Genomic DNA, 15759 nt, shown 5'->3' on the forward strand with positions numbered 1-15759 from the left:
AGCAGACCGTATCACCCAACATAAGATTAGATGCAGCAGCTCAGCAGACCGTAGCACCCAGCATAAGATTAGATGCAGCAGCTCAGCAGACATTATCACCCTGCATAAGATTAGATGCAGCAGCTCAGCAGACCGTAGCACCCAGCATAAGATTAGATGCAGCAGCTCAGCAGACCGTAGCACCCAGCATAAGATTAGATGCAGCAGCTTAGCAGACCGTATCACCCAGCATAAGATTAGATGCAGCAGCTCAGCAGACCGTATCACCCTGCATAAGATTAGATGCAGCAGCTCAGCAGACCGTATCACCCTGCATAAGATTAGATGCAGCAGCTCAGCAGACCGTATCACCCTGCATAAGATTTGATGCAGAACCTCCACAGACAGTATCACATATAATGGGATTAGATGCACAACTCGGCACACTGTCCACACATAAGATTAGATACACTCACTCAGCAGACAGTATCACACAAATTAGATACACAGCTTGGCAGATAGCATTATACATGAGATTAAATAGACCCACTTAACAGACTGTATCACACAGATTAGATAGATACTCTCTCAGCACATTGTATTGCACATAAAATTAGATACACAGCTCATCACACTATCATATACACACGTGGTCAAAATTGTTGGTACCCCTCGTTTAATGAAAGAAAAACCCACAATGGTCACAGAAATGACTTGAATCTGACAAAAGTAATAATAAATTAAAAATCTATGAAAATGAACAAATGAAAGTCAGACATTGCTTTTCTGCTTCCACAGAATTAAAAAAAAATTAACCTCATGAAATCGGCCTGGACAGAAATGATGGTTCTTCTTAACTTAATATTTTGTTGAACAACCTTTTGAGGCAATCATTGCAATCAAACGATTCCTGTAACTGTCAATGAGACTTCTGCACCTCTCGACAGGTATTTTGGCCGACTCCTCATGAGGAACCTGTTCCAGTTGTCTCGTGTTTGAAGTTGCCTTTTCCAGACGCCATGTTTCAGCTCTTTCCAAAGATGCTCAATAGGATTTAGGTCAGGGCTCATAGAAGGCCACTTCAGAATAGTCCAATGTTTTCCTCTTAGCCATTCTTGGGTGTTTTTAGCTGTGTGTTTTGGGTCATTATTCTGTTGTAAGACCCATGACCTGCGACTGAGACCAAGCTTTCTGACACTGGGCAGTACAGTTCTCTCTAGAATCCCTTGATAGTGTTGAGATTTCATTGTACCCTGCACAGATTCAAGACACCCTGTGCCAGATGCAGCAAAGCAGCCCCAGAACATAACAGAGCCTCCCCCATGTTTCACAGTAGGGACAGTGTTCTTTTCTTGATATGCTTCATTTTTCCGTCTGTGAACATAGATCTGATGTGCCTTGCCAAAAACTTCCATTTCTGTCTCATCTGTCCGTAGGACATTCTCCCAGAAGCTTTGTGGCTTGTCAACATGTAGTTTGGCAAATTCCAGTCTAGCTTTTTTATGATTTTTTTTTCAACAATGGTGTTCTCCTTGGTTGTCTCCCATGAAGTCCACTTTGGATCAAACAACGACGGATGGTGCGATCTGACACTGATGTTCCTTGAGCTTGAAGTTCACCTTTAATCTCTTTAGAAGTTTTCCTGGGCTCTTTTGTTACCATTCGTATTATCCGTCTCTTTGATTTGTCATCAGTTTTCCTCCTGTGGCCACGTCCAGGGAGGTTGGCTACAGTCCCATGGATCTTACATTTCTGAATAATATGTGCAACTGTAGTCACAGGAACATCAAGCTGCCTGGAGATGGTCTTATAACCTTTACCTTTAACATGCTTGTCTATAATTTTCTCTCTAATCTCCTGAGACACCTCTTTCCTTTGCTTCCTCTGGTCCATGTTGAGTGTGGTACACACCATGTCACCAAACAGCACAGTGAGTATCTTTAGCCCTATATACAGGCCCACTGACTGATTACAAGATTGCACACACCTGTGATGCTAATTAGCGGACACAACTTGATTTAACACGTACCATCATTTCTGTCCAGGCCTATCTCATGAGTTTAATTTTTTTTAAATTTTGTGGAAGCAGAAAAGCAATGTCTGACTTTCATTTGTTCATTTTCACAGATTTTTAATTTATTATTACTTTTGTCAGATTCAAGTTATTTCTGTGACCATTGTGGGTTCTTCTTTCATTAAACGAGGGGCACCAACAATTTTGACCACGTGTGTATAAGATTAGATACAGAGTTTAGCAGACAGTATCACACAGATTAGATACACACTCTCAGCACATTGTATCACATAAGATTAGATACACCCGCTCAACATACAGTATCATACCAGAAATTAGATACAGCACGGCAGACGGTATCGCACATACGATTAGTTACACAGCTCAGCACAGTGTATCACACCTAAGATTAGATACACAGCTCACCTCACTGTATTGCACATGAGATTAGATACACCTGCTTAGCAGACAGTAACACACATAAGATTAGATACACAGCTCTTGGCTGATGATTTTGCAGAACTTTCCTCTTCCTGTGTCTGACATGGGGACCCCCACCGGCCGCGCTGCCCCTTTAATGCGACCTGTAATGGTGACTGCGCCCTCTGTTCCTTGAACCTCACACGAGCACTTTCCCGCGAACACTTAGGACTAATGGAGCGGCGGTGTCCGTCGCCATGGTTACCAGCACTTTTGCGCAGACGTTCGTCTTCTCAAGGTTGTTTTTCATTTTCTAAAGCGAACAATGCGGCCGCTCGGTGTTATAGTCACACAATGTAGCGGCTGCCGGGGACGTCGTACATTAGCGCCTGTCACTCCTGGCCCCGGGGGTGACGTTCCGCCATTACTCTGCCAGCGGAAATATTTGTGGTAAATACATCTGCAGATTTACTGTACGAGCTGGAGAACAAAGCCGCGCACACAATGTTCCAAACATCCAGCTGTTGTACCCGCAAGTTACACGTCACGTACGGAAACCAGCGCCTGGGGGCAGGGACCGCCGGAGACGTCGTCTGTCCCCGCATCACCATTGTGGTGCTGAATCGCTAATGGGGGTGAGAAAATTGTGAAGTGAGCGCCAACGTGTTACCTATAAAAGCTGCATTAGTCGCTGACCGATGTCTGCGCTCAGAAGAACACATTGACTATATGTGCAGATCCTGAGAGCTAACAGGAAACACATCAGTGTGCCGTCCGTGTGAAACGTACTGCCGCCTGGAAAAAGCAGTACAATTCTCGCTGATCCCAGGTGCCGGTTGTTGAAGGCATCTCTCACCATTGTCGCCTGGTTGCATTAAGATCAGCGCAACCCGGAGACAATGATGGGAGTTGCATTCAGCTCCTGCTGTGTACATCCTATGTAAAATGAAGAATTAAATTAAAAAAAAGTGTGGGCTCCTGCTGATTATTCGTAACTAGCAGAGGGAAAGCCACCCACTGGGGGCTGATGTTACTAGCCAGGGAAAGGGGCCATTAGCCACAAATGTTACCTGGCTATTAATAACAGCTCACAGCTGTTTGATTAGCGTTTACCGGCTAGATTACTGGGGGGCCCCAGAAAAAAATTGATGTAGGGTCCACCTATAAATTCTGACCAGCAAATGCTAAACAGACAGTCATTTGCGGATATTAATAGCCAGAAAAGGGGCCAGAGATATTGGCCCCCCTCCAAGGCTAATAAGATGAGCCCTCAGCGGCCCCAGAAATGGCGCATCAATAAGATGCTCCAAATCTGGCACTTGGCCTTGGCTTATCCCACTTGCCGTAGTGTGGTGGCAAGTGGGGTAATAAGGTTGGGGTTGTAAGCTTTGTAATACCAGCTGACATCAAGCCCAGGGGTTAGTAATGGAGAGGCGTCTATAACACATCCCCATTACTAACCCCATAGAAAGTTTTGAAATAAACACACGGCAAGAATAAAATCCTTCATTTGAAAGAAAAGTCAAATCCCTGTTTTACACATTTATTAAAAAACATAGTTATACTTACCTTAACACCTAATCCATTGAAGCCAATGTCCCCTGTAAAAAAGCAAAAATAATAAACAACCATATCCCTCATCTGTCCGAAGTGAAGATAATCCATACTGTCCCACGCCATAATCCATACTGTCCCACGCCGTAATCCATCTGTGTGACGTAGATGAATACTGGCATGATGTGACCATTTATTCTGAAAACCAGGTGAGAATGAGCTGCAATGGGCGCGCCTATAAACTGCGGTGACTTCAATGAGATCACCGCTAGCACCGTGAGAAAAATTGTCACAGTGCTAGCGGTAATCTTACTGAGCTCAGTGCAAGCACCGTGAGAAATTTCTCACGGTGAACTACGGTGGCCGCACTGAGGTCACCTCAGTTCATAGGCGCGCCCATTGCTGCTCATTCTCCCCTGGTTTTTAGCATGAACGGTTGCATTGTGCCACCGTTCATTTTGAAAACCACATGTCACACCGATTGGATTATAATGTGGAGCGTTATGGATGATTTCCACATCTGTCAGGTTGTGATATGGTTGTTTATTATTTTTGTGGTTTTTTTTTTAGAGGGGACAATGACTTCAATGGTTAAGGTGTATAACTATGTTTATTTTTAAATAAATGTGTAAAACTCTGTGGACTTTTCTTTCAAATAAAGGATTTTACTGTTGCTGTGTGTTTTTATTTCAAAACTTACTATTGGGTTAGTAATGGGGGTGTCTTATAGTAACCTCTACATTACTAACCCCTGGGCTTGATGCCAGCTGGCAATACAAAACTGATATCAACCCCAACCCTATTACCCCACTTGCACTGCACCAGGGCAAGTGTGAAGAGCGGAGGCTAAGCGCCAGAATTGGTTCATCTTATTGATGTGACATTTCTGGGGCCGCTGAGGGCTGATCTTATTAGCCTCAGAGGGGGCCAATATACATGGCCCCTTCCATGGCTAGTAATATCAGCCCACAGCTGTCTGTTTACCCTTTGTTGGTAAGAATTTATAGGGGGACCCTACATCAATTTTTTTCTGGGTTCCCCTGTAATCTAGCCAGTAAACGCTAATCAAACAGCTGTGAGCTGTTATTAATAGCCAGTGAACATGGCTAATGGCCCCTTTCCCTGGCTAGTAATATCAGCCCCCAGCGGGCTTCTTTCCCTCTGTTGGTTAAGAATAATTGGCGAGAACCTACGCCATTTTTTAAATTTAATTCTTAATTTTACACAGGATGTACTCAGCGGGTGCTGAATACACCTCTCATCATTGTTTCCTGATCACGCTAATCTCAACGCGACTGGGCAACAATGATGAGAGTTGCCTTCAGCAGCCAGTGCCTGGGATCAGCACGAACTGTACTGCTTTCTCCAGGCACCAGTACGGGTCATGCTGATGACACATTCGTGCTGCACACTGATGACATCAATTTTGTCCATGCTGACCAACACATGGTCAGTGTGAAAAACCTGACATGCGCACACCCATTGAATACAGTGGGTGTGCGTACATACGTATTTGCGGTTCTTAAAAAACGGACATGTGAAGGGGTCCTGAGAGACAAGCAGCTGCCGAATAATCAGTGATCCGTCTCCTGCAGGTCCGGGGGCTATATGTGCTCCCTTTGCTACTGAGCTCCTGTATTTCTTAAATACTCTGTGTCACTGGGGACCCTACTCCATAAATGATGAATCTGTCTATAACCTCCCACAAGATCAGTATGTGGCGTCCCTGCGAGTTCAGTCGCCACAGGGGTACTGCATCTCACCCAGAGGTGTGGTATCTCACTCTCAGTTAAGGATAGAGTGCTGCCCGGGACCCTAACACCTGCATCCAACACATCCACTTCAGTAGGGCAGAGGGAGAGCACAGTCCCTGGTCCCTAGCTGGAGGGTGGAACTATGTAGTGGGTGTGGGTGGAGGACGTAGTTCAGGGGGGCACAGGAAAGGGAGTGATATAAAAGAGGGAACCATCTTGAAAAGTCAGGTCAGTCAGTGGAGTCTGAGAGGAGCTGGAGCTCAGCAAGAGCTCTGCTCAGGAGGAGGGCCTAGTGAGAGGCCCAAGACTGAGAAGGAGAGGAGCAGGAAGGAAGGCTCCAGGAGGAACGAGGGGATCCTAGGGGTACGTGCAGTGCTGGAGGCCACCCGTACGCCCGAATCTACCAGGTGTGGAAGGATCAAGCCGCAGAGGGGACCGGCCCCTAAACTAGTGGAGAACTACAAGGCTCAGCTAGGAACCGGAGGCTTCTGTACTTTTAGGGTGCAGTTGCCACAGCCACAATTGCATCGCCGAAAAGGTGGCCACAGAGGGTCCAGGGGACTGCAGGTCGCCCGACAAGACCCGAGGCTACCGGATTGGGACACTGATTGTGAGGCGCAGGGCAGGAGGGTGAGAACCAGCGCAGGAAGACGACTGAGAAAGGCACATAGAAAGGGGTCTCGTTAAGTACTCCTGAGTTATCTGAGGGATTGCTGAGCCCCTGCCTGGTGAACGCAGCGTGACGTGGGAGGCTGTCACCTGTACAGTGCAACCTGAGGAACTGAACAGCTGTGAGTAAACTCTGAAGACTGCACCCCACTGTCTCTGTGAATTACTGCTGCGCCATCACCCCCTGCACTACAACGCCCAGCAACACCTACAACATCTACACTGCCCTAGAGCTAAGCTCTACCTGTGGAGAGCTAAACCAACTCTGCTGCATTTACACCAGCTCCAGGGGACCTGCTCCGCAGCGGCGGCTCCATATAGCCACATACCACAGGTGGCGTCACGAACTGTATATAAAACTATAAATCCCCTGTAAATATCACCTTTTTACTGACCGCCCTGGGTCAGGGACCGGGTCACCGCCACTGTGACATCTCCCCTAGCAACAACCGGCCCGGCACAGAGTACCCCACGGCCCAGGGGGCGCGTCAAGTACATTACTGAAATGCTCTGTGCTGCTATAACCACTTACTCCTTCCCACTATGTAATTCCCATATTGTGACCTTATGGTATTATAGCTCACTCCTCTCCTTAAATACTTTGTGCTACTGGTTAAATTGCAGCATCCACTATATAATTTCCAGACTGCGACCTACCACAAGAGTAGAAAACTCTTCTCCTGAAATACTCTGTGCTGTTAAGAGATACTTCTCCTTCCACTAATAGGGCACATAGATCGGGGTTCTCTTCATGAGACGACTCTTTTCTGGAACCTCACTCAAGATCTAGACTTTCCTCCCCTGAAATGCTCTGTGCTGCTGTGGGCATTTTGATGATTACCGTATAGGCTTTTCTTTGTACTTTGAATTAAATTTTCTTTTGGATAAACCCAAAATGTAGTGGTCCAGGTGTCTGAATGCCGCACACGTCGCCGTCACTTAAACAGCCCCCAGCTCCTATTATTCCTATTTCAGAGCACCTGCACGTGATGGCGAGCCACCGGAGCGTGCGGAGGTGGAGGCACCTGCTCCATTATCATTCATCAGTCCCAGCAAAGAGGCACAATGAAAACTAACGATAGAGGTCACTCACGTTCACTCTGGCAGCAAAGGAGTTAATGCAGATTTCCGGTCTTATATTCTGCAACTTGTCCAGGAACTACAAGTACCAGCATGCCACGGTAAGGGCAGAACTTGGAGAGTATAATCACATGCAGATATACTGCAGAAGTCCAGGCATCTGCTGCAGACACAGCGGCATTCACATGATGGGGCAGATTTAAAGGGCCAGAAGTTTCTGCAAGAAATCTGCCGCATGTGAACACTGCCTGGGGTCGGGTTCAATCGTCGTGACCGACCCTGGTGCTTGTTCTTTCCCGGAATCATCTCAAAACTGCTGCAGAAAAAAATGCATTGTGTAAATCTACCCTAATAATCACTGGAGTGTCATGTGTTGTAGTCCGTTCCTGAAATACTCTGTGCTGCTGGGAGGCCCATTTTGATAACCTGGCTTAGAGGTAACAATCTAGAATTTCGTTACATTGTATATACAGTTATATGACCATTCTGTGCTGCAAAACATTTCATATCCGGCTTCTGTAATTCTGGATATAGGAATGTCACTTGTAATATGTCTGGAGAGGAGACCCCATGACAACACTGCCTGGAAAGAAGCAATTAGATCATTGATAACGTTACGGTTCTGTGTTATTTCCTCCTTAGATGCAAGAACCTGACGTATCCAGAACATCTGCCCCAGGTCAGCATCGTCTTCATCTTTGTGAATGAGGCTCTGTCCGTCATCCTGCGCTCCATCCATTCCGCCATCGACAGGACGCCCACAAAACTGCTGAAGGAGATCATCCTGGTGGACGACAACAGCAATAATGGTGGGTTATCGGGGGGCTTGGAAGTTTTGGGGTCCATATGATGACGTCTTCAGAGGTGGAAGCATTGTGGGACTGGGGGTCTGATCTCACTCGGGGTCTATAGGTAAGCGTTCAGGAGCTGACAATCTAATCTCTTGACTTTACATACTCTAAGGCTGAATTCAGACATCTGGGAAACATGATCCAAGTACGGACCCTGATGACTGGCCGGGGGTCTCCTGACCCAAACTCGACAGCCTCAGAGGCCTATATGAAGCCATTGAGGCCCGATCAGACATCGTAGTCTATAATCAGACTATGTTTCACAGACGTCTGAATTCATACTCAAGCCTAAAATTATAGAAAACTGGTTAAACCAGGGGTGGGCAATCAGTTTTCCCAAGGGGCCACATGAGAGACCGCCGAACCAATAGGCTGAAATAAATTCTGTTCAATGTTAATGTTACAATAATATAAATTATAATTAATATTTTATCACTTAATATTAAGCAGAATTAAGTATATAAACACAGTGTGAGCCCAAACACAGTCCCCCTATATACAGCATGAGCCCACACACAGGTCCCTATATACAGCATGAGCAACACTCTATATACAGTATGAGCCACCACACAGCCCCCATATACAGTATGACCCCCGACACAGGCCCATATATACAGTAAGAGCCCTCACAGGCCCCTATATACAGTACGTGCCCACACACAGACTCCATATATGCAGCATGAGCACCCCTATATACAGTATAAACCACCGCACAGCCCCCCATATGGAGTATGATCCCCAACACACAGCCGCTATATACAACATGAAAGGTTGAACTTGATGGACCTAGGTCTTTTTACAACCTATGTAACTACACTGCTCAAGAAAATAAAGGGAACACTGAAATAACACATCCTAGATCTGAATGAATGAAATATTCTCATTGAATACTTTGTTCTGTACAAAGTTGAATGTGCTGACAACAAAATCACATAAAAATCATCAATGCAAATCAAATTTATTAACCAATGGAAGCCTGGATTTGGAGTCCCCCCCAAAATTAAAGTGGAAAAATACACTACAGGCTGATCCAACTTTGATGTAATGTCCTTAAAACAAGTCAAAATGAGGCTCGGTATTGTGTGTGGCCTCCACGTGCCTGTGTGACCTCCCTACAACGTCTGGGCATGCTCCTCATGAGGTTGCGGATGGTCTCCTGTGGGATCTCCTCCCAGACCAGAACTAAAGCATCCGCCAACTCCTGGACAGTCTGTGGTGCAACGTGACGTTGGTGGATGGAGCGAGACATGATGTCCCAGATGTGCTCAATCGGATTCAGGTCTGGGGAACGGGCGGCCAGTCCATAGCCTCAATGCCTCATCTTACAGGAACTGCTGACACACTCCAGCCACATGAGGTCTGGCATTGTCCTGCATTAGGAGGAACCCAGGGCCAACCGCACCAGCATATGGTCTCACAAGGGGTCTGAGGATCTCATGTCGGTACCTAATGGAAGTCAGGCTACCTCTGGCGAGCACATGGAGGGCTATGCGGTCCTCCAAAGAAATGCCACCCCACACCATTACTGACCTACTGCCAAACCGGTCATGCTGAAGGATGTTGCAGGCAGCAGATCGCTCTCCACGGCGTCTCCAGACTCTGTCACGTCTGTCACATGTTCTCAGTGTGAACCTGCTTTCATCTGTGAAGAGCACAGGGCGCCAATGGCGACTTTGCCAATCCTGGTGTTCGGTAGCAAATGCCAAGCGTCCTGCACGATGTTGGGCTGTGAGCACAACCCTCATCTGTGGACGTCGGGCCCTCATACCACCCTCATGGAGTCTGTTTCTAACCGTTTGTGCAGACACATGCACACTTGTGGCCTGCTGGAGGTCATTTTGCAGGGCTCTGGTAGTGCTCCTCCTGTTCCTCCTTGCACAAAGGCGGAGGTAGCGGTCCTGCTGCTGGGTTGTTGCCCTCCTACGGCCCTCTCCACATCTCCTGGTGTACTGGCCTGTCTCCTGGTAGCGCCTCCAGCCTCTGGACACTGCGCTGACAGACACGGCAAACCTTCTTGCCACAGCTTGCATTGATGTGCCATCCTGGATGAGCTGCACTACCTGAGCAACTTCTGTGGGTTGTAGAGTCTGTCTCATGCTACCACGAGTGTGAAAGCACAACCAACATTCAAAAGTGACCAAAACATCAGCCAGAAAGCATTGGTACTGAGATGTGGTCTGTGGTCCCCACCTGCAGAACCACTCCTTTTATTGAGGGTGTCTTGATAATTGCCAATAATTTCCATCTATTGACTATTCCATTTGCACAACAGCATGTGAAATTGATTGTCAATCAGTGTTGCTTCCTAAGTGGACAGTTTGATTTCACAGAAGTTTGATTTACTTGGAGTTATAGTCTGTTGTTTGTGTTCCCTTTATTATTTTTGAGCAGTGTATATACAGTATAAGCCCCCACACACAGCCCCACACATGTTAAAAATAAATACTCCCCTTGCTCCCGTTCCCCCGGCGCTCTGCTCTGCTTTCTGCGCTGTGCACAGACGCTCCGCACAGCAGAGGTGATGTAGTGTTGTCTGTGTCTGCGGTCTCAGTCGCACACGCTGAATGGTGGAAGAAGGAGCCGGCGGCCCCCTCCTCCCCCATTATATTCACCACTATCCTGAGGATACAGATAGCTGTCATATCGGGGCAGGGAGGGCGTCCCTTGGTGTGGCCCTTGGGCCGCACTTTGCCCAGGTCTGGGGTGAGTCATACCAGCTATAGGTCTTTGCTGTCTTTGGTCACATAACGCATTACTTTGGATGTAAGCAGTGAATGTTTCACCTCGCTCCCAGCAAGCAGAGGCCGAGCACCTGCCTTTCTCGTCTTTTTCTTTGACCTGCACCTTCTGTTACTGCAGTGTGGATCTCCATACTGTGTGGACAGATCACTGCGTGTAAGCCGTGTATGTTCCTGCACTGACAGCAAGCAGAGATCTAGAAAATGCTGAATGCAAACGCTGAGTACATTAAAATACTCTGCTCTTTATACAAGATCGGTTCAGCCCTTTAAAGAGTCACCGTCATTTTATGTTGTTTTTTTTCATAACTCCGTAATACACACGGAAAGAAACTTTCTAAACTTTGTCAAAATTCTGAATTTTTGGGTAACATCGGGCTTCAGTGAACACAGATTTTCTCATTACTGAGATAGGAGATGACAATTCCAGTTCTCCATAGAACTTTATGTGCACCACCTGTAGCTTCAGGAGAACTTGCAGCAGAATGTCTGTGTCCAGCTCCTCCCTCCTCCATAGAATCTTATGTGCACCAACTGTATGTCTCCAACTCCTCCCTCCTCCATAGAATCTTATGCGCACCAACTGTATGTCTCCTGCTCCTCCCTCCTCCATAGAATATTATGCGCACCACCTGTAGTTTCAGGAGAACTTGCAGCAGAATGTCTGTGTCCAGCTCCTCCCTCCTCCATAGAATCTTATGCGCACCAACTGTATGTCTCCAGCTCCTCCCTCCTCCATAGAATCTTATGCGCACCAACTGTATGTCTCCAGCTCCTCCCTCCTCCATAGAATCTTATGCGCACCAACTGTATGTCTCCAACTCCTCCCTCCTCCATAGAATCTTATGCGCAGCAACTATATATGTCCAGTTCCTCCCTTCTCCATAGTATCTTATGCGCACCAACTGTATGTCTCCAGCTCCTCCCTCCTCCATAGAATCTTATGCGCACCAACTATATATGTCCAGTTCCTCCCTTCTCCATAGAATTATATAAGCACCAACTGTCTGCCTCCGGCTCCTCTCTCCTCCATAGAATCTTACAAGCACAAACTGTCATCTCTCTCACTAAAGGGGAAATATGTGAACACAGATTTTACCTATGAATTGAGAATGAATGAGTCCAGGAGGTCAAAGACTTCTCTGATTAAATTACAAATTTTCTTATTTTTCTTGTGTATTATTGACTTATTAAATAAAATAATACAATGACGGTGCGTCTTTAAGGCTTTGCACTTGTAAGGTTAATCACAAACTCCTGGTCCTGTGGTAAGTGCCCTTCTTGGGGCAGCCCGCCACACTCGTTGTCTCTCGCGCCTTCTCCCCTTCCCGCTGGGGTTCTGTTCTCCAATCTGGGGCCATGATTGAGAAGTTAATTAGATTATCAATCAGGGCCGGGAGCAGCGGCAGGTGCGGAGCCGCGTGTGAAGCTGAATGAGATGGATTTATATGATTGGGTTCTCGGCGGTGGGGCAGATCATCTCTTATGTGAGAGCGCCGGAGCCAGGTTTAACCCCGCCATTGCCAGATCTGCTCCACAATCACTTCACATTGAGATCTTATACACCTTAAAGGGACACTAACCCTTAATTTCAGTGTTCGCAGAGAGCTTGCTGGTTTTCACACATTCGTCAAGTACAGACCTTGATGTACGGGCTGGAGATCCACGAACGGACCCGACATCAGACCATGAAACATGAATGTTATTTGTGTCTGTCAATAACTTGCTGACTGTTTCCAGTAATAAGCATATTAAATAATGGTGCTCATAGGGGACGGATTTCAGCATGTTTCTAAGGAATCTGATTATCCTGTCTGGATGTTCTAAACTCCGTACAAATTGCCTTTTGCACACGACAATCCGTCCTAAAGCCACAAATCCCAGTCTGACTGCAGGATCCTGACCTGAGCCAGCATCTCATCCGCGTATGGCAGAGGGTCCGGGCAGAAAGATCCACGCCGGGCTGGCTATTCGCTCTAGATGATGATGGGGCCGAACCCGGTTGGGCAGAAGGAATTTCAATACTGATCCTTTTGTTTTCGGGGGAGAGGTTTTTTCTCATCTCTCCTTGTTGAAAACAGAACGCGCATGTGTATGGGGAAGTCAGGAGAGATTGCGGTCAGATGAATGAACGTCCTGCCTCAGTGCCCTCCTTTCCCCTGTGCCCTCCGTGCTTTTTTATGCCTTTTGTGCTTTTAGCTCCCTCCATTCTTCTGCATCTTTCATGCATTTTGTACCCGCTTTTCTCCAGTGACCTACGTGCTCCTTGCACCATCGTTCCTGCACCCTCTGTGCTTCTTGTGCTCTTCTTTCTAATGTTTGCTCTGTACTGTCCTTCCTCCTGTACCATCATTGCTCTTTGCTCCTTGATGCCTGCTGTGGCCTCTTTCCTCCTCTGCCCTCCGTGCTTGTTGCCATGCTTCTTCCTGCGCAGTCTGTGCTTTTTGCTCCCTCCTGTGCCCTCCTTTCTCTTGCACCTTATGTGCTTCTTGTGCTGCTTTTCCACCTGCACAATCTGTACTTTTTGCTCTCTCCTGCCTTATGTGCCTTCCTTCCTCCTACACCATCTGTGCTTTCCTCACAAGCGTCTTGTGCCATTCTTCCACCTGCACCTTCTGTGCTTTTTGCTCCCTCCTGCAATGTGTGCCTTCCTTTCTCCTAAGCCCTCTGTGCCCTCTGAGCTTCTTGTGCCTTCTGTCTTCCTCCATCCCCTCTGAGCTTCTTGTGCCCTCCCTTCTTCCTTCGTCCCCTCCTACGCCTTCTGTGCCCTTCAAGCTTCTTGTGCTCTCCTTCCTCCTCCGTCCTCTTTGCCCTTTAAGCTTTTTGTGCCTCCTTCCTCCTCCATCCTCTTTGCCCTTTAAGCTTCTTGTGCCTACTTCCTCCGTCCTCTGTGTCATTTAAGCTTCGTGCCTCCTTCCTCCTGTGTCCTTTAAGTTTCTTATGCCCACCTTCCTTCTGTGTCCTTTAAGCTTTGTGCCTCCTTCCTCTGTGCCCTTTATGCTTCTTGTGCCCTCCTTCCTCCTACGCCCCTTTAAGCTTCTTGTGCCCGCCTTCCTCCTCTGTCCTCTGTGTCCTTTAAGCTTCTTGTCTCCTTCCTCCTCCGTCCTCTGTGTCCTTTAAGCTTCGTGCCTCCTTCCTCCTCTGTCCTCTGTGTCCTTTAAGCTTCGTGTCTCCTTCCTCCTCTGTCCTGTGCCTTTTAAGCTTCTTGTGCCTCCTTCCTCCTCCGTCCTCTGTGTCCTTTAAGCTTCTTGTGCCTCCTTCCTCCTCTGTGCCTTATAAAGCTTCGTGCCTCCTACCTCCTCCGTCCTGTGTCCTTTAAGCTTCGTGCCGCCTTCCTCCTCCGTCCTGTGTGCCCTTTAAGTTTCTTATGCCCTCCTTCCTCCTATGCCCTTTAAGCTTCTTGTGCCCTCATGTCCTCCTACATCCTTTAAGCTTCTTGTGCCCACCTTCCTCCTCCTCCGTCCTCTGTTCCCTTTAAACTTCTTGTGCCCATCTTCCTCCTCCTCCTTCCTCTGTTCCCTTTAAGCTTTGTGCCTCCTTCCTCCTGTTGCTGTAGTTATAGATGTGGTAATTACCGATGTTACTGGTGTAGTAACCGCAGAACACCCTTGTCCGCGGTTTGGGGTCAGTGTGGTGCCATCTGGAGACTGATGTGACAATCACCTGGTAATTCCGCTGTAACCTCCATCTTTATATCTGGAGAGCGACACCTCGTTATCCGATAAGAGGAGAATTGCAGTCTTCTATCTTCCTCCACTCAGGGCTGGGACTATTGTGCTGCTGCCATTACCTCCCCATTGTAGGAGGGGGAGAAAGCGTAGGATTTACCGTCCCCATTCACTGCTGGGTAAATTAAATGTCCGCCTATGTGATGCCAGTCACAGCAGCCGCAGCGGGGGGCGCAGCTGGATTTACTGCAGAGAATGGAGATAGGCGGAGACAATATCCCAGATTACCAGAACAGCTGCTTAGAAAATGAGTCGGATTATTGGATTTATTAATGAAGCTTGTATACACCCCATCTGCAGCATGCAGTGTAAAGCATGGAGGTTTGTTCTTCTAGCTAAACAGGTGATGAATAATATTGAATACAAACTAGAGGAGAAAGTTTACTTCCATGCGCGGAGTCTTGGCCGGGTTGCAGCCGCGCCGTCGTCTTCGCTCGTCTCGGTGGATACAATATGGCTGATGATAACAATATTCTTTGTCATTGATAAATTGCCTTTTATTTTCCGCTGGACCTTCTGGAATAAGATGTGCACAGAGAAGGCTCAGACGCGGCGAGGGCAGCTCGGAAGAACAATCTATTGCAGACCAATTACTGGCGCCGGCCTCCTCTTTGTGAAATATTACAGTCCGTTAATCTGGAATGTTAGGATCCAAAAAATCTTGATAATGTGTCGCTGGGCTGTGATTGTGAATGCCGTAGAAAGAGAAGGCGTCTGAAATCATCATGAAGTTCCTGATGCAAAAACTTCCTTCAAATACAAAAACATCCAAGCGTGCCGGAGTATTGGAATTATTATATTAGTAATACCAATCTGTCGTGAGAGTCCTGAAAAAGCACCGGAATCTCATCTTCACATTTTCATGCAAGATTCCATTAAAAAGTCCAATCGTTGCGGCAAATAAAACGGCGCGAGCGCTAATAAATTCCACCGTCCGGTCAGTTTTCTTTCTAGATAGTTCTAGGTCTTTAC

General features: G+C 47.2%; 1 protein-coding gene across 1 annotated transcript in view; it reads left to right on the plus strand.

Moving 5' to 3' along the window:
- GALNT18 (polypeptide N-acetylgalactosaminyltransferase 18) overlaps nucleotides 1–15759 on the plus strand; it is a 190595-nt gene that overhangs the window by 121623 nt on the left and 53213 nt on the right. Inside the window, exon 3 of the mRNA XM_073658296.1 lies at nucleotides 8113–8279. Coding sequence (XP_073514397.1) covers nucleotides 8113–8279 — 167 coding nt within the window. The remainder of the gene's footprint in view (nucleotides 1–8112; nucleotides 8280–15759) is intronic.

The sequence above is a fragment of the Phyllobates terribilis genome, unplaced genomic scaffold (assembly GCF_046119375.1).
Source record: "Phyllobates terribilis strain yellow unplaced genomic scaffold, ASM4611937v1 Scaffold_13__5_contigs__length_258822181, whole genome shotgun sequence".
Lineage (NCBI taxonomy): Eukaryota > Metazoa > Chordata > Amphibia > Anura > Dendrobatidae > Phyllobates > Phyllobates terribilis.